At 38.4% G+C, this 25,399-nt stretch overlaps 1 protein-coding gene across 5 annotated transcripts in view; it reads right to left on the reverse strand.

The window, feature by feature from the left end:
- Window positions 1–25,399, reverse strand: part of tle2b (TLE family member 2, transcriptional corepressor b) — a 101,802-nt gene that overhangs the window by 28,385 nt on the left and 48,018 nt on the right. For all 5 annotated transcript variants that reach the window (XM_017304388.1, XM_008406949.2, XM_008406950.2 and 2 more), the window contains one exon: window positions 21,461–21,505. In XM_017304388.1, coding sequence (XP_017159877.1) covers window positions 21,461–21,505 — 45 coding nt within the window. The remainder of the gene's footprint in view (window positions 1–21,460; window positions 21,506–25,399) is intronic.

Raw genomic sequence — 25,399 nt, forward strand, 5'->3', positions numbered from 1 at the left:
TTCATTAGTCAAGTTCTTTTTTCAAAGTGCTGCTCTGTCTTGGTTGGAAAATATTGAATTGTTTTAGCCCTTTTTCTTTTAGGTAGGTGAGGCTAAAATAAACATGTTTGATTGTGAAGGATTATAAAGTTTCACAACCTACAACAGCAGAGATAATATGTTTTTTTTTTCTTGTTAGTTTTCGCTCTTCCAGGTATTTGCTAATTCATTCCCTTTGGAGGCTTTTGTCACATTTGTTATTTGCATTTCTAATATCCATTTTATGTAGTATATTTACATGAACCATCTTGGTTAATTTGGAATCTGACTGAAAGGAAAATCATAAGTAACCAAGATCAATAAATGGTAGCTGAGAGAAGTCCACAGCCTCCACTTGAATAATGCAGTGCAAAGATTTCCATTGTGTTGTATTTGAGTGAGAGAAGCCATTATAATCAGTTATTTACAATATTGATTTTTAAATGTGACAATTAAGAAGTGTAATGAGAATCAGGAAATAATTTATAAATGTGTCTGAATGGTTAAAAAGTGGACGATCAAAGTGTGGGTTTGCTCTCCAACTTTAAAAACGCATTACAATGTGTTCAACACTGTTACTACCGCTACTACTAATAATGATAATAAATCATTTTGTCGTATTACCCTGTCCTTCCACCCATCCATTCACACACATGGTAAAAGCACTGCACTCCTACCAATCCAGCTGCCTGCACTCATTTTGTTACAGCACACAGTAACACATAAATACAAACACACTCTCCCCGGTTGTGTCTCACACACACACTGAACCTCTGCGGTGTGTCTAATTCTATCTGTCTGAGTGCCCTCAGCCTCATTTTGTTCTCTTCTTCACTCAGCCGTTCTCTCTTTCTCCACAGCAGCTCTCACACTGAGCCATTATTACCCTATTCATCCTCTTCCTCCCATCCCTCACCCCCATCGTTTTCTCTCTCTCTCTTCCCCCACCTCTTGCAAGCTTCGTCTTCTATTCTTCCGTCTTTTTCCTTTTCTGTATCATTTTCTGTCCCTACAGTATAATTTTTCCATCCTTTTCGTCACTTGCCCTTTCTCTCTTCCTCCACATCATCAGTTGCTCTTATAATTTTTTTTGTCCCCGTTACATTGCTGTCACACTTTTCCTCCAGCTACCCATGCTGCTCCCCCCCCCACGCCCCCTCTGTCCTCTTTCCTCCACTATCTCCCAACTACTTGAGGATGTTGGATACAGAGAGCAGTAAAGGAAGCGTCTGAGTGCAGCTGAAAGAGTGACAGGGTCAGATACGGCGTCGCAAAAAGACCGAAGCACACAGACAATCAGCCAACCTGTCAGTGGCGACTCCTCTGATCACGACATCAGAAAGGAGCCGTCACCAGAAACACAACTCTGTTCCATCACATCTGACATGTGTCAGCGTATGCACGTGGAGGTAGGCGACCGTCCATCAGCTCTTCTGCGCATTTGTTCAAACAGCAAGCATAAAGCACGTCTGACCACAAAAATGGAAGTGAAAGTGAGAAAGAGGAACCTCGCAGACAATGAATTGCATTTAACAACATGGAATAGATCACTGTGGCCGCTGCCGATGTGGGAGATCTGCACTACTCTCAAGCCAAAGCAATCATCTTCATGCATTCAAGTGGTAGCTGCTTGACAATGCTGTGTCCTGCTTTACTCCAGTCGCTTTCATGAGCCTGCAGCAGCAAATAAAACATGTGGACAATAGGCATGGGTGTGAGATTCTTCACAGCATCCTCAGAGAAATGTACAACAAAACAAACATTTCCTTTATTTAAAACAGAAAACCAACAATTATCACTGATATTAATATTATAGCATGTTGATTATTACATGCATACATTCATTTACTGTTATTTTGTTTAAAAAACAATAATAAATATATTCTGGAGCTATGGAAACAAAAGAGACCACTGCACTGAACCCCGTTGGTTTTTCCACCAAATATTGATTTCTGAACTAAAACTTGTTTTCTTTGCATTATTTGAGGTCTGCATCTTTTTTGCTACTTTGACTATTTCTCATTTTCTGCAAATAAATACTAAATATTTGTTTGGAATTTCAGAGAGTCAGTAGTTCAAAGAATAAAGGAACAATGTTCGTTTTACTCAAATACCTATAAAAAGTAAAATCAAGAAAAAATGATCATTTTAAGTGGTCTCTTAATTTTTTCCAGATATTTATGTATATTTATTTCATGAAATGACCTAAAATGACATTTCAAAAGAAAGCATTTAAAAATACCACAGAGTAGTTGATATATGAGTGATTTTTATGCATAATCCACAATGAGTGTGTAGCTGCACACATGTGTAAGATGAAAAGTGAACAGGCCAGTTATATGAGGAACTGTGATTCTGACCTGATGTTTCTGCTTAGTGAGCGACGGCAGTAGGAATAAAGCATTCTTTAGCCTCGTCTTGCATTTCACTCTGCTGCCCCTCTGGGTAGAAGTGCATTTACTTTTTACTCATAGCTGGCAGACTCCTTGAAGATGGAGGCTGCTCCCCTGTGGAATTTGCATTTTCAGATGATCTGCAGCGGCACAGTGGAGTCCTGGTGATCTTTCAGTCATCTCTACCACCCTCAGCGGGCGTCTGCCAACCCACATTTGTACACAGTCAGTGCTCTCCACAATGTACTGTGCAGAATATTATAGCCTTTGCACTTCTGCTCATTATAAAGTAACAGTAGGAGAGAAAGAAGTGGCTATTAGCTGATTAATTACTCAGGCTATCTGATTGGGTTGAGCTAGTTAACGGCTAGGTAACAAACATGTTGCTTGTAGCTGCATTTTCAAAAGACCATTATGTCATTAGGAATGACGCCTGGCATTCTTTTTATTTTCACACTTCGACCAACTGCAGTTTTCATGAGTAAAATTATCTTAAAACAACCCAGTCTGAGGAAAAGTGTGGTAGCCTTCTTTAAGCCAGCTGACCAGAAGTGTGCAACAGGTGAGGAGAGTTACAGTGGAAAACATATTGACTCAATAACTGCTTCGTTTAGTTCCTAAAATTTATCACCATTTGGTTTTCTCTTTTAAAATGCTCCAGATTTTCTCCTACTAAACAACAAGCTGTCCTCGGACCACAGACGGCTTCCTCTAATGACATCAGTCAGCTGTGACCAGAAAAAAAAAAACTGAAAAAAGCTCAGAGAAGGACTGATGCTGGACAGTATGTGCTACAGCACACAGTAACACATAAATACAAACACACTCTCCCCGGTTGTGTAAATGGCTGGAGCCATTTACATCACTGGTTTTGAGTTTGGAAACTATGTTATTAAAGTTAGCTGAATGGAAGCAAGCTGCAGAAGTTTGAAAATCTCCAAATGATCAGCTACATTCCTCTCTGTAGCCACTTCCTCTGTGATGCTTCGCTGTGAGAGGAGTCACTAAAGTACAACTGAACACCAAGCAACTCCCATTGTGCATCCCCGTTTGTTTTTCCCATTATTCTCCTTTTCTTTCAAAAGTGTAGAAATATTCATTCATATTTTAAGTTGTGGCAGACATTGGTGATCACGGTGTAGAAGCAAAAGGAGCAACACAAATTTCCCTTAATAATGTAAATGTTATAAAACTAAACAGATTGTGTTACTAATTCTACTAAGCAGGAAGGTTCCTTAAAAAATCCAATTTAAGAATCCCTTTCCCTAATATGTTGTTTTCAAAGGGTTATACCATGTTAAATTAAGATTAAATACATCAAATAAAAACCTTGGATGAAAAAAAAAAAAGTTTACAATTGTTTATAAAAAAGATTCTTACATTTCATTCAACAAAAAAATATGCTGTCTAATTCTATTGTTTAAATTTTTAATCTTCGTAGAATCGAAATGAAATTATTTCAAAGGAAGGCAAATATGATTTGTTATATCCCTGCTCGTTCAGTTTTACTGTTGCTGCAAACTAAAAGTATAAAACAGCCAAAAATAACAAAAAAAAGAAGAAACTATTCTGTGCCGGGGTGAGTCAGTCTGAGCTGAAGCAGGTGTCAGAAACAACACATCACAGTCTCATTCTACAGCCAGCCAAAGCACTGCCACCAGGGAGCACTGGCAGAGATTGGCCGGATGGAGGGATGCCTGAATGGGTAGGTACAAAGCAGGAGAGAGAAACTCGTCAATAAAACACCTGAGGGCAGATATATGCTGCCAGCTGGCCTGGAAACAGATAGTGACAGAGTGAGGGAGAGGCTCAACATGAAACAGATCAAATATAGGTGAGAGAGAGAGAGGTTTTCAACTAGAAGGAAAAATTTGAAAGATTTTTCAGAATTCAGACAAATAAAAGGGAAGAGAGGTGAAAGGGGGGAAGCAAAAATGGGAAAGAGAAAGCTAAGAACTGAAATTAGGGCCTTTTCTAGATTCTGTGATGAATATTTGGCCCCAATAACCTCAACAAAGAGGCTCCATGTAAGACGGCGTCGGCGTGCTTTGGCTTGCCATCTCATCAGATCCCTGACAGGATGATAATCAGAAGGGAGGAAAACATTAAAGTGATCACACAACCTTGTTGCTGCATAATAATGCAACTAGACATAAACAGATTAAATACCTAAACTGCTTTCAGCAATTGTGTTCTCGGGATTAATGAGGTGATTCATGCACCTTCTTCAGAAGCTCTGGTTTTGTTTCACAGTTCAGACTCCTGGCGCTCCCTCCTGGAGTCTGTTGGGTCTTTTGCCGTTATTGGCTTAGGCAAGCCTGAAGAGGATGTTGCAGGAATAGAAGGCTACTTCTAAACTACATTTAAGATAGAAAAATAATCACATAAACTCTTAAATAAGGAAAAAAAAGTTGCAATCTCAGCAATTAAAGATAAAACTGTGAATGTATGATGTAAACTGTGCAACACGAGGATTAAATTGTGCTTTCCCGAGACTGGCAACTTCATTCTCAAAGTCAAGTCTGAAAACCTCACAGAAATTAGCTTTATTTGAACCAAATGCCAGAAGAAGCAGAAGCGACGTGCTTTGTGTTCTCCTCACCAGACACAGCAAATCTACCACCAGAAGTAAACAGCTTCAAACTGATTAAAAACTGAGCACACTTCATCTTTCATAACTTTTTAATTCCATTCCCACTGACTCTACATCACCTCCTCACAGATTCCCCCACGAGTCGATGCTGACAGGCGACATGAAGCAACGTGTCCACAGGAGACGTTTGTGCATGAACGTGTGGAGTGTATGTTTGTGTTTGGGGTTGGATCGTTCCTGTGTGAGCATGCTGTTTGTGTTCCCACATACAGGATTCACTGGATGTGAGAACACCGAGTAATATTAAAACAAATACAGGAGATTATGACTCGCAGAGAACAAGATGGAGTAAATCACTTTTCCCTAATCACACGGCGGTATGCGCTTTTATGAGCAGCAATGCCTTTTTTTTTGCAGCCAAATGTGGTGGCTTAGTATGATTGCTAGCTCTGACAAAGAAAATTAATTCAGACATTAAAACTAAAGGTCAGTGATGTCAAGAAAAAAAAAAAACACTCCTTGGCTTAATATTTAGAAAAGGGGAAATAATGACCTCAGTAAAGGTTTTTACCCTTTCATTTCATTCAGGGAGTAAGACCTGGACTCTGTCCAATAGATCCCATCTTAAATCTTACCTGAAAATGTAACATTGTCCTCTGTGCTATGAGAGCCAAAACCTACTTTACTGAGTTTGCTGAGATATTCAAGAGCCGCTCTAACTAAAATAAATGAAATAAACCACTATTCGGCTTATAGTTTTTTTTTTTTAATCCTGTGAAATTATGAACAGAAGTGGTCAGACACCAATAAGACGTTCCATCAGTGTGTTGAAGACAACCTTTAAACAGTCATGTTTGATATAAAACTCTAAGCAAAACGTTTGTTTCATAATCTGTCTCTTAATGCTCATTGTGTTGAGCTGGGCATGACAGGATAATTTACATTTGTTGAAATCTAAGTACTGATTAGTGTTTTTTATATATATTTAAGGATCAACATACTATCCGAGACGCAAAGTTCAATGCTATGAAAGGTGGAAATCATTAAATAATTATTAGTTGAATTAATTAGAAACAGCAGTGATTTAAGTAAATATTTTTCACTGTAAACAGAGCATCTGCAAAGCATGGCATGAGATTAATTAATGCTACCACTGAAAAGCACTTGGTACATCTATGGCTTCTCAGAGTTGTGATGCTTGTGGCGTTGAATTTGTTAATAAGTCTACAAAATTAATGTTAGACTGGCTACAGTTCAACCTGTGTATGCTACCGTGTCAACTTCATATGCAAGAAAAGCATATCCTTTGAGCTGCTTCCTGCAGCACAAAAACAAAGCAGATACCCAACATTGTCATAGGGGTGAGGGGATCATAAAGACACAAACACAGCACAGGAGTACGTTTCTCACTCCCGATATTAAAGTGAGCTTCAGTTCGAACGGCAGGAAAGCCTCTCCTCTGTTAAAGTGCAGCATTGTATTTGGTACCAGAGCGTGACGGCGAGCAACAGTGGCCGCGTTCATCCTGCCAATGTAGCTCGGCAAATCTAAATGTGATGAGCGTGGGCCGAGATTGGCACGGCAGGAGGAAGATGGTGCCCAGTGTGCTCAGGCACTGCCAGCTGTGCCAGCCTCAGAGTCCCATTATAGCCGAGGGAGCCAGCTTTATCTGTGTATGTGGATGTCAGAGATACCAGTCTACTCACGCCGTTTTGTTTGCAACGGAAATCTCTGCCATCACTTTTAGCTCGCATTAAGGCCGTATTCCCAGCACCTATCGTTTGAAGTTGCTGGTCTGGATCCTTGTGTGGAAGCTGGCAGTGAGACTGAACAATGGCTGAGGAAAACAAATTTTAATGTGCAAATGCAGAAAAACCCAGAGGAAAACATTTCAAAAATCAGAAAATGACATTTAAAAAAAGCAACGCATTGCAAGCTAAATCAATTTTACCTTGGCATTGCTATGCAAAATAAATTTTGTTGTAATAACAGGGCTGATTGTAACCTTAGCAGCTACTTTACATGACTCGTCAGTAATTGGTGAATGCATTATCATGTTTAGTTTTCCTCCCGTCTTTCATTGTGCTATTTTTTTATAGAAGCAAGGCGTGCTCCATAAATCGTCTTGTTTTGCCTTATTTTCATTTTCTACCTCACATTTAAATAAGGTTTTTTAGTTGCAGATTTGTTACACCTCAAACAAAGAATGACCAGCTGCTTGAAATCCTTAACAATAAGAGCAAATTAGGGCTTTTCAAAAAGAGGATGGCGGCCAAAAAGCAACAGAAAATAAAATGGTGTATTTCAGACAGAAAGTGATGAGAAGCTCTTCAGCGATGCATGATTTAAGAAAGGGAGTTAGTTATTTGAACATGAAAAAATATGAACTAGTCTGAATTAGATCACATTTAAATAGTTAGACTATTCAAGGCATATTTCAAACTCAAAACGCTTCATATTATTGGAGAATCCTCGGATGCCTTTTTTTTCCTTTTAGCTACAGCCATAGAAAAAGTCAGCAGCTGTGTCAATCTGCTTGATAATAGTAAGCACATAAGTCTAATGAGGCACACAAGAATGGCATTCAGTACAAATATCATTCAAGAAAATCAGTAAGAACTTGTATAACATCAGATTATTTTTTTATTTGTTTTTTTGGTATTTTTTTTATTAATTCTGTCTACACATGGCGTTTCATGATTTTGCACCATCCCACATCTTTTCGCCTTATTTCCCAAAAGAGGAAGTCAGTACTTAAAAGCCTTAAAATTGTATTACTCCTGTTGACCAGAAGGGGGCAACTGTTCTAGTTAAGAAAAGTAAAAAAAAGCATTTTCTGTTCAGCCTTTTTCTAGCTGTGTTACTACAGGACTGATTGCTTCTGCAACTTACACTAATAATAACTATAGCAGAAGCTGTAGGTGTGTTTTGGTGGATTGTCAAAGATTCAAACAATTGTGCACATGAAGCTCCGGTTCTTGTTGAGTGGTTTGCGGCTGAATCTATAGATGAAGCTTAGCTCTTTGCTTCAGCAAGTGTTAGCTGAACACACACAGAATGAAACAGAATATTTCCTGCAACAGGCTGTTCAGACTTTCCTAGCTATCAACAGAAATGAATCATGACAATTACTGAATTATAACTGAAGCTGTGTTGCACTACAAGCTAATCCCTAGTATGAATGACATTAAAATTTTGCCCAATGTCCCTCAAGACAATATAATATTTTTTATTGACTGTCCTGAGAGTTTTTACTTCTCTGTAGCAATGGAGTTAAAGCAGCTAACAATGGTTATTTACATAACCAGAAACCATTTTTTCCAGATTTTTCAATTTTCGAAAATGAAGGGATTGTTATGATTATATTGTTCCATTTAAAGAGTAAAAGCTGATGTTCCCACATGGTCTTTAAATAATATTTTCACTGCAAAAATGTATTGTAAGAACACAGATGTGCTTCAATAATCAAAAGTAACACCCATAAAACACACATAGTAATTTTCTTTTGTTATTGTTTTGGATGTTTCCTCTGTGCATCTCTGTTACATGAAAAAAAAGCCTTTTAATTACATATTTTTGAAAAACATCATTAAGAAAACAAGGGTGTTCTTTATTTGCAAATCTTTTAAATTCCTCTTTGCTAAAAGTAGCTTATAAACTAAAAATTAAATGCATCTTTATTGTTAAAAAAAAAAATGACACTTTTGATATTTTTTTAATTCACTGCTTAGGATGGATTTTGGTCATTGTCATTCTCTATCTTGCAATGCATCATGGTCTTTATTCCTGGTGCACCCTTCACATTAGCCACTTCAGTGCTAATTAGAGCGCTGTCCCCTTTGTGAACAGTCTCAGGTAAATATTTGTACCCAGTGATGTACTAATCGTCCTCTGATTTGGGGTGCAGACACAGAGCTGTTCAATGGGAATAACCCTCCCTGTTTCCTCTCTTTCAGGACCTCACCACATCCTCCCCCCAACCCGACAACTTCCTCTTTTTTCTCCACGCATCAGCCCCCCTGCTTTTTCCATTCTGTTGGCTCATTTTCCTCCTCCACAGTATCTCTGTCTTCCTTACTCTGTGTCCTCTCGCTCTGTTTTCCCTTGGTGCACTTGGCCTTGCTCTTTTGCTCTTGCTCTCTCTCTGCCCTCCTTCTTATTCTCTCTCATTTCTCTCTGCTTCGTACTGCATCTATCTGCCCTGCCTCTCCCTAATAGTCTCCCTCTACTTCTTTTTTTCTTCTTTTGCTCGCTCTTGTTTTTTTTCTTCTCAGCTCCCTCGCTCTCTCTCTCTCTCTCTACTCTCTGGGCAGCGTGCCAGCTCCTCTTCCCTGGCGTTGAACCAACTTCCCTCCTCCACTCCTATTCCACGCCTCCTCCTCCCACCACCCTCCCTTCCTCTATCCCCCTTGCCTCTGATTGATGGCCCCTGTATTCGGGAAGGAGAGGAAGGGAAAGAGAGGAAAAGAAAGAGATGAAAAAAGAGCTACAAAGCACAAAGACGTATACAGAAGCACACAAAGTCACACATCCATACATACCCAGCATTGTGCTAACCAAATGTTCCTTCTCTGTGCACATGGAAGCGACCACAAACAGTTGTGCACACAGCTCTCTCGGCGAAAGGGCACACAGAAAAATCCACCCAAACAGAGCAGGGATGACAACACACAGCGCAGGCACCCTCCCAGCATGAAACCGACAGCCGCATGAACACTTCCTCTGACACATGAACACACAAAGATGCCGATTCAGCCTCCTCCAGTGCATAAGCAACACAACGGAGATGAAATACAGCTTACTTCTAGTTTTGAAATGCAAACTCATTCATGCATTTACAAAGACACATATGTGGGTTCAAGGGCGCAGATGCACGATCCACACATTGATGTCTGTAGCACACAGGTGCATATTGAACACATTCAGACACCGATGTCCGAGGATGTTAATATGTTACCAAAATCTGTGGCTCACTTTGTGCTCTATTTTTATTGGTTTCTCTGCTTGTAGCTCTTCTTATATAATTTTATTAAAAAAACAACAAAAAAACAACAACTAAAGCATCACTTTAGATTTCCATTTTCCAGCTCCTCAGCCTGTATTGACCAATTCTATTCATCCTCAAACTTATTGTTCTACAAATGTAAACAGATGATCAGTAGCAAGCTTGTTGAAGTGGCTGCACAGTGTGCTTGAGTATGAAAGCATTCCAACATCATGTAAAAGAATACAAAATCAATGTGATACTATGCCGTTCATGCCGCCAACAGAGCTGAAGGTAAAGTGATGTTTGCGCACAATATGGGGCATTTCAGCACCATTAGTTATTGCTGCTTTAATGCTGCAGGCCAGGGACGCCCAGGATGAGTCCTCCAGAGCTACTATCATTCACTGTTGCTGCAGGCGGATTGTTTTTTAGAACATTTTTTAGAAGACTGAATGCTTCAAGTCATTTAGCAGGATAATTTAGATGAAAAAAGCCAAAGAAAGATAGTGCAGAGGATTCACAAAGCTAAACTCGAAGGTGAGCTTTGCTACGGCTAACCTCTGTTGCAAAAGTAGAGGCTTGGTCCAACATTTATTCTCTATTCATATAGCAGAGAGCGTTATCAAAAAGTAACTCATGAGTAAGGAGCGGATATGAAAAAGTTTTGCTGGTCAAGGTAAGAACGCACAGTGACTACTAGACATATTAACATATAAGGTGTTTGGGTCTCATTCTCCCACTGACTCCCCATAGCTATTGTGTCTGGTTTACTTCTGATCATATTACATAATATTATGATATAATATTCTTACCACAAAACTGAAAAAAGGAAAAAAGTTAAATATAGGAAATATGCAATTTATAAAGAATAAAAAGAAATACTAAACTGTTAAATACAATGAGCAAATCCAATGATCATGCTTTATCAGAGTACAGCAAGAGAAAATGTTATTAGTGGTTAACAAATAAGATTTAGTCTCAAAACTGTGTATTGGATGATTATTAGTTCATTTTGCAATAAACAATCTGCAAATAAAATAGTTAATTTTTCCAAACACATTATGCACACAAACACACACGTGCAAAACAGATAAAACAAATACAGACTAAAGCTCCTCTGTCACAGTTAAAAGCTATTAAACTAAAACATTCCCTGGGAATTTAATTATTTTTTTCCTTTCTCATCTCAGCCTTTCTTCTTCCATGGTTTATATTTCCGAATTTATTTCCTAAAATTCTGAGATTTTATCCCACACTGTTCATGCTCTCTCTATCTCTATTTGGCCCATTATTCACAACTGAGCTCCAAAGAGTTTGAACAGGGGGAGAGACATCAAAGCCACACACACATACACACGCAGACCCGGCACAGATGCTACAACATGTGCAGAGAGAGACTGCATACACCACTGATCAGACAGAGTGCAAACACACACAAGCAAACATATTTAACGTGCTGTGACCTCTCCAAAGCCTGCTCTGGTTGACCCACATGTGCACTATGCTCTTAATCCGTCCCTTTAAATAAAATTAGTCCAAATAAAACATCCAATCAAAACCACAGGATTATGGACAGAGTAGCTCGTGAGAACGGTAGAAAAAGAAATCTGGTGGAAGACATGGAAAAAAAGAGAAGAGTGTGACTAGAGGGCAGAGAGAGAGACACAGAGAGAGGGGAGCCAAATCCCTTTATGAAGCAAAGCAGTGAGTTGAAAATGAAGGCATGTTACTTGCATGTGCCAGGGATTCAGGTCACAACTTCACCCAAACATACCCATGCTTCCAAGCACACACACATACACCTGTGCACAAAAACACATGCATAAAAAGGCCAGACAGCTCTGGCTAATTAGGCAGGCAGTTGGATAAGCACCTGCACACAAGGTTTTATTTATTTATTTTATTTTTTTGCAATGCAACTAGATAAACAACTTCTCATGTGATCATCTTCGTCTGCTTGTACTCTCTCTTTATTGTGCCCAGTCCCTTCTTTTCATTTTATAACTATTTGTTCATTTCTCTGTTTACCATCTCCCTTATATTCTTTAAATTCATAGTGTTAATCACAGCTTTTCCCTGCCCAACAGAAGCACACATGCATGTACACACGCAAGCACGAACGCACACACACACACACACCCGCACACACACACCAAACCATCCTCATATGTGTGGTTGGTGAAATGAAAGGAGGGAACAGGAAGGAAGGACAGCCAGCTGCTTCATCTGTCCTCAGGAGTCCACAGGGGAAACAATCTGGCTGCAGAGCATCCTGACTGTCAAACACAGCCTCCTTTAATATCTTGCCTACACTCCATGAACTGCACCAAATATATGCCAACATATACATTTCTGCACATATCCAAGAGTTTATGTAAATTTAGATAAACGGAAATAATATCGTCTACAACATTTCTTAAACCAAGTAATATGCCGCTTCCGAGGCTTTCATCTAAATGGTTTAAAATTAGTAGAAATCAACTTAACCCAAGGGCAAACTGACTCATTTCATTAATGGGATACACTCTTTCACAGCATCCCCACTGTTTAACAAAATTCTGTCCAGGGAACTTAAAAGGCACATCTGACCGCTTTATAGAGACATGTGACGTCATCAGCAAATACCAAACGTTACATTTACAGGCTAAGCTAATTTACTACGTCTGTCGCGAAATGGGCTTTTGCTTACATAAAAAGGAAAGTATTAACTGTTGGGTATAATACAGGATTGCAAAAGGAAGTGAGATGTAATGATAACATAAAGCAAATACACCCAGTGTAGTCCTCAGTGCAGAAACAGACTGAGCTGAGAGATACGTTGATCTGATGCAGAACTTTGTTTCTTGTGTTTAAATCACTGAATGCATTCAGACAGCCAACATGAAGATGGAGACACAGCACAGTCAGATAAAAGGGAAATCCCTCTCATAATTTAACCGCAGTGTTCAGGTGAATGATGCGAGCTGTAAGCCACTTCAGTTCAATTTAAATAGTTTGAGAGCTCTTATTTCAGTCAATTGAATCACGTATGCAGCAGTAGAGATGCATCTAAAGCATGCGGAATAGCGGGGTCTGAGGACCAAATGTTGAGTTAATTTGGTGTATTTTTTACCGAAGGAAACTAACAAAATTATGGATATCGTTGTATGCTCATTCGGGAGCAGTGAATCTGCTGGGTTTTGAAAGCTGATTAATAAACAGATCTTGCTGCACTGATTGATTACTAGAATACATTGGAATGCATGCGTGATTGACTTGAAATAAATGTTTTTGCAAAGCACCTCAAGACAAGATTTGTTGTGAATAGGTTTTATAATGGTAGGCTAAGCCGATTTAAATTAATGTAAAACATGTTTTGATATTTTTGCCACAGGGAACACCTCTATTGATTCATGGATTTAAATCTTGTCAGCTACTTTACACATCTGAAACAAGCAGGACACACATCCTCGGTGAAGAAAGATGATTAAAAAGTTAAGTTTTGCAATTGCTTAAATCATTTAGGTACAGAAAGAAGAATCCTTACAAGAAAGAGGAACCACTTAGCATAGTTTAAAATTCATTACCAAGTATTGTGATTTATGAAGTGCAGAACATCGTTTCTTTTGATTTTTTACGTACTTACTAAAGACCCATTTTATTTGGGTTTTCAGCATATTTGTTCTTTCTCATATCCTACCTGCTAAATTAAGCAACCATGTTTTTGTCATTTTCAATTTTTTCATATAAAACTAAGATCTTTAAGTTTGCATCTTCAGCCATCTATCTGGAAAAAACGACACCAAAAGAATCTGATGTTTGTTCTTGTTTTCTACCTCTTTCTTATTTTAACGTGTTTAACTGACAGGCAAAACAATAGCAAATAAAAAAAATGCCCTATTCTTTTAAATTTGTCAACTTACATGAACCCAGCTTTTAACCACACCAACCCAGCATTATATTCTAACTTAAAAAATTCCTCCCACAAAACTGAAATTACTGTCAAAGCTCAGTACTACACTACATTCAAAGCATGTGTCAAAAAGTCAATCATGTAAGCTTAATTACCACTTTTAAGTTTGAGATGTTGATTTCAAAACAAGTCACGTATACATCTGAACACACATAACATAGTAATTATTATGACTTAGTAATACAAAGCCCACTTGATGAGGTACAGGACACAAAGTTGATTGGGTTTATCAGGGAAATGATGGACTGATAAGTGAAAGAAAAGCTATGTGATGCAAAATTAGCTGTTTTGTTTCAACAAATAATGTGTAAATGCAGTTTGGCCTCTCACTTCTGCAAAAGTTATAAACTTGCCAATGATCCAAAAAGATCTTTCAACCTGACATTTGGTTCCCAGGCCCAGTTCTTAAGCTTCACCATTATCCAGCCATTTTTGTGGTTTCTAAAATCTTTCAATAATTTGCTCCCTGACATTGAACCTAACCCTAAACTAAACACCTGACTCCTTCCTGTAAACTACATTTGTAGTTTGTCAAGCAAAATTCTGTCTATTTGCAGTGAAGTCTTGCACCAGAACCGACACGTTTTTGTCAGCATATCCAATAATCAGAAGGAAGAGGGCTTCAGACAATGGGGGCGTAGAGTTGGGAGAGTTGAGAACCTGCATCTGCATATTGTTTAAAACAAAAATCTGTCTTTTGCAGGAAAAAAAAATCCCTTGTTGATTTTAGTTGTTTGAGAAGAAGATTTTAGATGACAGAAAAGGCAACAGCAGCTCAAATAGCCACTTATCACAGCCATTGTATGTGGAATACAATATCCTTATAGCAGATGGGGTACAGCAGATGAAGATCCCACGGTGCCACTCCTGTCGGCTCGAAACACAAAACCAAAGCTACAATTCACACAGGCTCACCTAAATTTGAAAATAACACATTTTAAAAATGTCCCCCAGTCCAACAAGTAAAAATTCTGCAGCTTTCAGATGGTTGGATCAAAAATTGACTTAATAATCTACGTAAAATCAGCCGTCCAGCCTTGCTTCAGCAGTTCAGCTTTGTGCTGGTGGTTTAAAGGTGTGGGGGATATTTCCTTGGCACGCTCTCGGCTCATTAGTCCAATTACCACGTCATTCCTTATGAACATTAGGTTTTGAAGAACACCTAATGCATGACTTTAAATGAGAAGATATTTTCTGAAATACTGGATCATGTTATGTCTCTGAATTATGTGTCATGTTTGATGCAGTACCACTGGGGAGAAAAAAGTAATTTGATCAATGGCTTTCAAATTTACAGTGCCCAGCTGTGTTATGACCAGGTGTGTTACTTTGCCATGATGAAGTTGGGGTGCAGATGGTGTGAGAGAGCTGTGGCGCAGCAACTGTATGATGCTATAGCATAAATACTCACTGGCAAATGTTTACAACCCCATGGAGAATTAATGCCACAAAGAATTAAACCATTTCCGAAGGTAAAATGTATTTAAACAAGTTGAAGGTGAGTGTAGGTTAGCTAGAAAATGTTAGCACGTAATATAACGAGTATGGGGTAATGTAGTCTGTATCTTTTACTAAAAGGACTTTGTTATCAGAAGTTTTATACGTCATCTGCTATTTTCACACAGAAATGTTGGCATGACGATGTGAAAGGAAGGAAAGAAAATACAGAAAGGGCTAATCAGGGGTTTATATTCTTTTAACTGGTGGAGTTTTAGCCCTCCTATCTTCTCTGTGTTCAGGTTTTCCCAGACCGCACTCATTTGTTGATAGCTGTCAGAGGACACGCGCCTCCCCCTCTTGCCATCATCCTATCATCCTGCTGCATTAATTATCTGGCAACACAAAAGCTTCAATCTAATCAGCACACACCTCACAGCAACAACACATTATCACATCTGTAAACTCTCCTGCTCCAGCAGCTGCGTGCCACGGTGCATGGCTGAATTATAAAGTCAATGAAAGTACATGTGGTGCATATGCACATCACTGGGGACGCAGTGGAAAAACCGCCACAGCCCCAGAAGTGCTATATCAATGAATATAGAACAATGACAGAAAGCAGTGAAAAGTCCATATAGTCTCCCCTCGCTGCTTGGGGGGACTCAGCAAGGATATATGAATTTATGATATGATAATGAAAGTGAACCAAGTGAGATAATGTGATGTGTGTCTGCAGGTCACTGTATCCATAAAGCTTAGAAAAGAATGGAGGAGATGCTATCTTTCTTGAGCCTTTGTGCTGTTTGGATACAATCATCACAAACAGACGGGGACAAAGAGAAGAGAAAAGTGAAATAGAGAATGGAGGGCTGGAGATAAAGAGCATAGGTGGAAATTTAAAGAGCGAAACGGAGACTGAGAGTGCGAGTCAGAGAGAGAAAATAATCAAAAGCAGCTCAAAGGAAGGGTAGGAAGGCGAGAGACGACCGTTACAGCTCAATTAATGCCGAGACTTGAGATGGCCCTGCCACTGATAATGACAAAGCACGTGTTGGAGAAAAGGAGGGAGAGGGCAGGGGGAGGCTACCGGCAGTGATCTCAACAGGATGTTGGGAGCAAGTTGGAGGGGGGGAGGCAAAGGAGGTGGAGAGGAAATAAGAGCAGATACTGTTAAATCTATTCATGATTCATTATTACTTGCAGCAGCTCAAAGCTCCCCTCCCTCCCTTGATGTCTTTCTCTGTACGTCTTCCTATCTTTCAGCTTCTTCCTCCTTTTTCTTTTTTCCTCTCCATTACTTTTCTTTTCTTGGCTCTCATTTTCATCTCCAGCTCTTTTCCCCCCCGCTTCATCTGTTCCATAAGGTCTTTTTCTGTCACTTCTAAAGCTCCATCCTTCCTGTTTACCCTCTCCTCTTTCATCCGTTCAATTAATCTCTTTCTCCTATTTTCCTTCTCATCCCTGCTGTCTTTTATCAGTTCCTCTTCCACGGTTAACTGTATTTTTCTCTACCATGCTCTTTCTTCCCCCTCTTCCTCTTATCAGAGTCTTTTTAAAATCACACTAACCTTCTTTTGTACACTTATTGTACTGGCCTCGCAGAAAACTCCATTCAGCTATCCTGCAAGCTAAACACCTCCGCACAATGAATCCAGGACACCCAATCGAACCTGAGTGTTTATAATGCGACAGGTGTGAAACTGATGGACAGATACACAAAATCATAAATACACGGTGGACTCTACTTGAAATACAAAGTTGTTTAACAAACTGTCAGTAAATTATTATATGTAAAACATATTTAATGCCTTTTCATTAAATGTATTTGCAATACTAACTTGACGTCAATTAAACCCAATGTTTTTGACCAACTTTGATAAATTTGCAATAAAATCCGAAAAATATGGGGATCTGTTGATTTTGTGTGAATTTTGCAGACTTGTGAAAAAAATGGAGGGACTAATTGATGTAATTTGGAGTCTATAGGGCCAAATAAAAAGCTACGGCGGGTCAGATTTGGCCCCCGGGCCTTGAGTTTAGGGGATTCAGTTAAGCAGGTGACCTGTGTATTTATTCAGTCAATGTATCTGAATTATCTAACCTAATTTGAATTGTGTAATTTAAATTGTACACTAACATAAGTTATAGTCTGTGTCCGATATGTCGAGTAATAAAGTCACATTTAACATCATATATTAGCACAAATATAAAAATAAATATTTCTAAATTAGCTCCATAAAATCTGTGATTTTGTTTACAAAAAAAAGACACAATTCACAAAATCCAATCACAACTTCCAAAAATCCAATTAATATTTTAATTTAATGGGTTTTATCAATATATTCTGGCACAACAGGCCCTTTAAGAACATTCAGATTTTTGATACGGCCCAAAATGAAACCGGGTTTGACACCCCTGCCTTTACATGATGACTTATTATTACAAACATAAACCACTCAAATTACAATAATAACAAATATATACTTCTAGTAAAATATCCAGCTCACAGCCTTTAGGACAGCAGGATTACATGAGATGGTGAACTCATTACATGGTATCCATATCCATCCTAGAAAATATTTAAGTTAAATTCTGCACCTTTCTTGATGACATAGGAAGCTTCTCATTATATGTATAAGTATATACAGTATATATATGCAGATTGACTACATATACCCTCCTGTCTTACTCATAGAACACCTGAATATAGCGGAGTATCTTGAGGATACCCCGTTATATTCTGCCACAACTCTTCTACCTTTCCTTTCTATCTCATATTTCCCCTGGTGACTCTTCTTCTATCCTTCCTCACTAACCACTGACGTCAATGTACTCTGGAGATTACGTCTCTCTCTCTCTTTTGAACTCTCATTTGCCTGGATACAACTCTTTGGTCTGCTGTCATTTCCACTATCTTCATTTTTCCTCCTTCTGTTCCCTCCATTTTCCACACTCACCCCTTACTTGGCCTTCCTGCCTCTGTCATCCTCCCCACTCTCCCTCTCTAAGAGGTAAAGCCAGCACCGCTGTACATTTCCTCTTTTTGGCGACAGGAGCTGACAGACCAGCTCTCCCTGGCTGTTTTGCCAACCATCCGACTTCCTCCCTCTGTGTCTTTTAATCCCTTTGCTTCCTGCAGAGTCGATTTCTCTTCTGACTAAAGTACAACCCTGACATTATGTTTGGTAACAAAGCAGCCATTCAAACATGAAGTCAAGGAATCACACAATCCATCCTTGGATTTGGGCTGAATGTTATATTCTAAAGAAGAAACATTTGATTATTCTTCAGTTTTTAAAATCACAGTAAATATCAATATAGTATCTTCTTCAAAGAAGATGGATTATTCCTCTATCACTTGTTGAAAATATGTTTTCATATGTTCTGTTATTTTTTAAACATCATACAGACATTTAATTACAACAACACATTTTCTTAGCTAGAAATGAAAGGGACATAATCAGTCTTCCTTGAGTTTGTGTTGCAGACGATGCTCATAGATAAATAAGGATTCCTTACTTTCAGCAGGGAGCACTGTCCTGCTATTTCCTATCCCAGAACGTATGTTGGTATATTAACCCACTACATAGGTTTAAATATGAAAATAATTATATTTTGTGGAATATCAAGTCCTGTCATGTCTATTAAGTATGTGTATTACATTACAAATCTTTATTACCTGACGGGTGTCTGTTCAAATTTAAACAGACACCCGAATTATAAATTGTCAAACAGAAATTATAATTTATTACCCAAACTGTAAACATGCTCTCAAGACAAAGAAATAGTTTTGGTAATAAATGTGCTGTAATGGCCTCTCTTGCAGATGTCGTTCGGCAAGGACACCAAGTAAAAAAACAAACAAAGAAAAAACACTTGTATGCATTTTAGATCCACACACAAAACAAGCCTGGTCTATTTACAACCTGCAAATAGCAAACTTAATACAGAAAGTCCTCTGCAAATATTGCAGCTCACTGTTAACCACAACATACTACATGGCTTGCATCTCAAGTGTTTATCACTCTATCAAAGCATAAGCATGGAGTCAGTTAAAAATGTATTCTGAACTGATTAAATTCCCACCAGATAAGTTTTGCTGTAGATGTCTTTCACCTGTCCTAGAAATAATTAATTTGAACAAAACCTGGAGATACATCTATCAATCTTTTCAGCACATATTATTTAAAGGTAAACCAAGCACAATTTAGAAAACAAGCTGTAATGACAAAAATTTACTATGTATGTAGGAGTCAATGGCAGGTTTCAGTTTTTTAAGTGTTTGACTAGTTTTTGACAGACGCCTCACCTTAAACTCAAAGCACAGGGCAACTTAAACCAGCAGAGCAACGCAAAACTCCAAGCACCCAGCCTGAACTCTGTGTTTGTAAATCCGATGTTTGATATCTCTTTGCTATAATTACCTCGATAGCTAAATGACGTGATAATTATGAGGTGAAAGTGCAGAGCACAGAGCCTTTTACTGGAAGGCGTCTAAGAGACGGTTTCAAACAATGAGCTGCTTTCTGAAGGTGTACGCCAAGAGCTCATTGTAAAAGTGAAAAATAAACCCCTTCTTGTCTTGTCCTCCGTGTCAGTGCCTGGCTCCACCACGGAGAGCCAGTTAGCATGACAGATAGATAGATATAGAGAAGGAGGGAGGAAGACACAGGCAGTCACCTTAAAGGAAATGCCATTCAACTGGATAATGATTCTGTCTATCTGCAGGAAGGTCTATCAACTAGAACAGGTTTCGCGTCTGCCTTTTTGTCCTTCTACGTCGACATTTATCTGACTGTCTGCCTGTCGCTCTCTGTATGCAATTTGACTGTCTACTTCCCCTGTAGCGTGACCCAGACAGCAATTAGTATGGGGATTGACAAGCAGCTGCAGGCACCTGAGAGCACACACTGCTCATGAGACAAATGTCTTCATTCAAGACTACCAGATCTCAGCAAGGACAAGTGGAAACGTTACACATTTCAAAATGACCTTCCCTCGCAGGCTTCAGCTGCATATCTGGTCTTTTCATGAATCTAGGAATATTATTAACTACATTATCCCGTAGATTAGAGGTTCTTAACATTTCAGACAAAATACCAACTCGGTAAACACCTTCAAGTTTTCCAAATACTGCTGGGAAAACAAGCATCTAGAAAAACATATTTATATACTTCATTTGTTTTCATGAGTTAGAATTTTGAGACAAAGTAGCAAAACCTAAACAAGAAGTCTGCCTGAAGTCGGAAGTCCAACTGGGGGTCTTGAGAGTCTTAGACTGAAGTTACAAAGATTTCAGAGCTAACTTAGAGTCACTCTGAAGAAACAAGAGTCAATTTAAACTTAAATGAAAGTAAGCTCAAAGGTGTAAACTGTTTTGGTAAATTGTATGTTGTGTTCTGAGATGCTGTAATGCATCAAAACGGCAGTGAAGGTAACATGACCAACTATGCAGATGGGTTATGTTTAGTTTTTCTCAATAGCAAGTGTGATTGAAAGGCATTGATTAGCCTGGGGCATTCATGGACTGATGTTCTAAAATAATGACCACTCAAATATATGTATTCTCAAATACTTGCCAATTAATCCCATTACATTTAGAACTGCCTTTAAATTTAGTCGATGTTTATCATGTGTTAGATCTGCCATTGTGAAGTAATCCATAAGGAAAATAATCACAATATTACTACATTATCATGTAGTTATTGCTTTGCTACTATCAGAGCCTCACACTAGCCCATATCTAACCATTACAATGAGCATTTCATGTTCCTTCTTTGGACTTATAGTTGGGCTTACAATTCAGATTCACTTTTTTAACACAAATATTAAAGCATGAAAGCTCACATGCACAAATGTCTCTCGTAAGCATGGGCTGTGGTATTGCACCCCTTCTCTTGTTCAATGAAAGCTGTATCTGCACACAACCAGAGTTGTACTAACGACCCCTAAACACATACCCTCCAAGGGTACCTGACGGGTGTCTGTTCAAATTTAAACAGACACCCGAATTATAAATTGTCAAACAATTTACCAACACAAACATATCAAAACATGGTAAACACAATTTTTCCTACCTGTTTGTGCATCTCAATGTTGAGACCGTAGGACATTTCGTAGTACTGCAGAGATAAAAAAAAAAAAAAAAGACAAACGACAGAGGATTTAATTCATGACACATTGACATTCAATTCTTCAAAATGTCTCCAGTTGAGCATCTGTTGCTCAACTTAGCCACATATATATGTTGCTATTTTTCTCTGTGGTTTCCATGCAAGCACAAATAATCAAATGAAAAAGGTTTCAGTTGTACAAAGTGTGTGTTGAGGACAAGTGTGTGTGACACAGTAATGAGGCATTTACGTCTAGGATAAGTAATGCAGCACCACTGTCTCTGCGTGTGTGTTTATGTCGGCCAATTTTATCATTTCACTAGGCCTATGCACAACTGCCAAATGAGCATAACTGTGTGTATATTCGCTATATGCTCCTTTTCCTGCATGGATGTAGGTGTGCCGATGAATAACGATGCACGGTGTCAGAATAATGAGACTATGTGGATGCTTGCAGCAGTATGATGTCCCTGTATCTATGTGTGTATAAAACACCAAAACGTATTTCACACCAACGACAGTCACAGCGTAGACGTGCAAAGGGAAAATGCATCTGAAAGACAATCTGAATGGAATAATATTATGCTGGTCAAAGAACAACAGAAAGCTTATACTATAATTAAGTTTCAGTGAAGTCCACAGAGCGCACATGCTTGAAAGAAATATTTTATTGAGAAATCTGCCGCCTCTCATTGCTTCCGTTTTTCTTGTTTTGTTTTTTTAATCTTTTTTTTCAAAGTACTAAACTGACTGAGAAATAAATAAAGCTTCAAACTCTAAAACTGAAATACTCAAGAACCAATTTGAAAATCAAGATTAAACCCAGATCTTATGACATATTAAGGTCAGTAACAAAAAAAAATCAAATTCTCACATCAGAATATGTGTCTGTGTATTTCTTGACACCAGTACAGTTGTGTGTTTGTCTTTTCCAGGAAAGGCACATTTGCCCTTCCTGGATATGTGTCTCTTTCTCTCCACTGTGTGTGTTTCTTTGTGTACATCAGTAATATTCTTGGAGGTAAGCAGAATACGGACAGCGGGAATCCGTCGTGGTGACAACGGCATCCTCCGCCACAGTATGGCCAACGCTCTGACTGATGAGAGTGAGACAGGGCACTTCCTCTCTGTATTCTCCTGCTCATTTTCACTCGAGCCCTCTCTTCTCTCCATTTATTCCTCGCCTGATTCAGTCCCTCCCTCACACTCCAATCTTTATCTTTCAGGGGGCTGACAGGCCGCCTGTCCTCCTATTTCCCCTTTGTTTTTTTTTTTTGTTTTTTTTTTTCATTCCTTCTTCGTTTTAGCCATCAGGTTTGTCTTTCACTCCCAGGTTCAGGATAGTTTTTTTCTGTCTGGTTTCACTTACTTGCAGTCATTCTGCATCTCAACTACTTCATAAGTACAGCCAAGGATGACACATTCAGACTATATACTGTATAAGGTCTATATTAAATACAATAAACTGCTTCCGCACACAACACGTTCTACAATTAATCTACATATAAAGTACAGAAGAGGATGAATACAGGTCAGAACTCAGGGCAGATTTTATGTGTTGTATCTCCAGTTTTCTCCTCAGGCTGTGACATGCTCCAACATATTTTACTGCTTCACTGCCAAAGTCAGTTTTCCCTCAAATATATATTAAAATTGAGTAAGGGAGTGTGTGGAATGCCTGGTATTTCACTGCTAACTGTAAAAGACAAAAACGAAAAAGAAATACAGACAGCAACCCGGATTTAATTAAGTTAATTAGAAAACATTGCTTTGATTGAATTGGTTCATCTGGCACCACGTTAGTCAACCCTGACTGATGCAGTGAATGTAGTCCAGCTCTATAAGCATATCCTGTATTTTTATTTATTTATTATTTTTGCTTCAAGGGGTCAAATTATCAGTAAATATTAAACAAATAAACTGATGAAGGAAATTAGGTTTAGATGTTATCACCACATTATTAAAACGAGGAAGAGTTGTGGTGAACCAACTCATCTGCTGAAGAAATGTAGTTGACAACCATCTTCAGGCCAACTGTAATCATTTATTCAGGTTTATTTTTACTTCTCTATGTGCTTTTTTTCCATAGTTCTTCAAAACGTTGCACATTTCCTTGGAAGTATAGTAGAAGCAAAATGAAAAAATAAGGGGGTTTTAATAATAGTTCTCCAGTCACCTAATACCACAATAAATGAAACTGTACAACATACTGTACTCCTAAATACATGATCACACAAGTCGATATTTGGATAAAGTTGCTGTTTAATTATTTACAGAAGGGATATTTATTTATTGCATCGTTAATTCACAAATGCACTCCTTCCAAAAATGGTTTTTAATTCCTTTGGGACCGTTTACACAGAGATCTTCCTATACTTTACCAGCTTTGACATTTAGTTCTGATTCCAATTTCTCCTTTAAGTATCTTTCATTTGCCTTTTGGGACGTTGGAAATATGCCCATTGGATGTAAAGTCTTGAAATATTAAGAAATTATCTTCAAATACAGCGAACTATTCACTAACCCTCTTTTCTAATTTATGCCACTTACAAATGAGTATTTTTGAGTGGCAGAAGGATTTTATAGTTGAAGAACCGTCTGTGATTGTTTTGTTTTGGCGAGTTCAAAATGATAAAAGTAGTACAAAAAAAGTGGATCAGGAAGAACTGGAGCTCACATTCACACATAAATTGACCATTAGTCAAACCACATTTTAATCTTACTGAGAATAAATTGCAGGTTCTATCAAGCAGCATTAACAAAAAGTATTGAACAGATTCTCTTATTTCCAGGAGACATGGGAGAGGAGGATAGATTTTTTTATGATTGTAAGTGATTATACATGAGGCCACAGCAAATCTGAGCACTTTGAATGTCAAAAACTCTTTGAGGGACAGATAAAAATTAAAAATCACTCAGAAGCAAATTTTTAAACAATTAGCCCAACAACTTAGGAAGAGTTGATGCAATTAAAAACAAAAACTGGATTTGATACAGATGTTATAGAGCTGTTTGGAGTTTGGAAATCACATTTAATTAGCCAAGATATCAAATAGGAAAGACGTAATGGAGCATCGTTGTTTACGCTGTACATCTTTAACCAGCAAAGGAAACAAAGCTGTATGACTGGATCAATTAGAAAAGTCTGGACTGAAAACTGCTTCTGACTGGGAAGGAAAACCACATCGCAGGTTCTTTTAATCTGCGACCCCAACTTTCACCATGTTGTCTTTGTGCTTTATCATGACCAAATGTCTATCGTTCCGAGCGTGCCGTCACATTTTCCATTCCGTTCTCATCCACAGATTCTTCATTTTTCCTGCCAATTATCAGATTTTCAATGTTTTCTGTCTGCTCTCTTGATTCCATGTCTGATTAATCACCTTTGTTTTTTCTCATTGTTGCATCACTCTCGTCTCTTTCACTGTAATAGTCATTTCCATCAATCACTTCATTACTTTAAGTTCTTTTAGCCGTTTTGTCCTCTACTCCAGTTTCCCGTTGAACATTTTCAATTCTTCTTCAGCACCTTATCTACATGTTCTCATTTATTTCCAGTTCTCCTGACAAAAACTGGCAAAAATGTGTTCATGCTGACTGAAACGTATGAATTTGAGAAATCTCTTTCCCACTGAAACAATTCATGCTTTACATACAACGGAAAAAACACATAAGGTAAACTAGAGTAAACATACCTGAGAAGCCATCCCTCACTGACTTCTTATCTCTCCATCACTACTTTTCTGCTCTTCCTCTCATTTTAGATTAGTTTCTGTGTCTCTGCTTATTAATTCTCCACAGTTTCTGCCATCAGCCTTATTCATCTTTCAAGAAGACTTACTCTTTCATTAAAACAGTGGGACCAGGTGCAAAAATGTAGCACTAGTACTTGAATACAATCAT

Source organism: Poecilia reticulata, linkage group LG4 (assembly GCF_000633615.1).
Source record: "Poecilia reticulata strain Guanapo linkage group LG4, Guppy_female_1.0+MT, whole genome shotgun sequence".
Classification (NCBI taxonomy): Eukaryota; Metazoa; Chordata; class Actinopteri; order Cyprinodontiformes; family Poeciliidae; genus Poecilia; species Poecilia reticulata.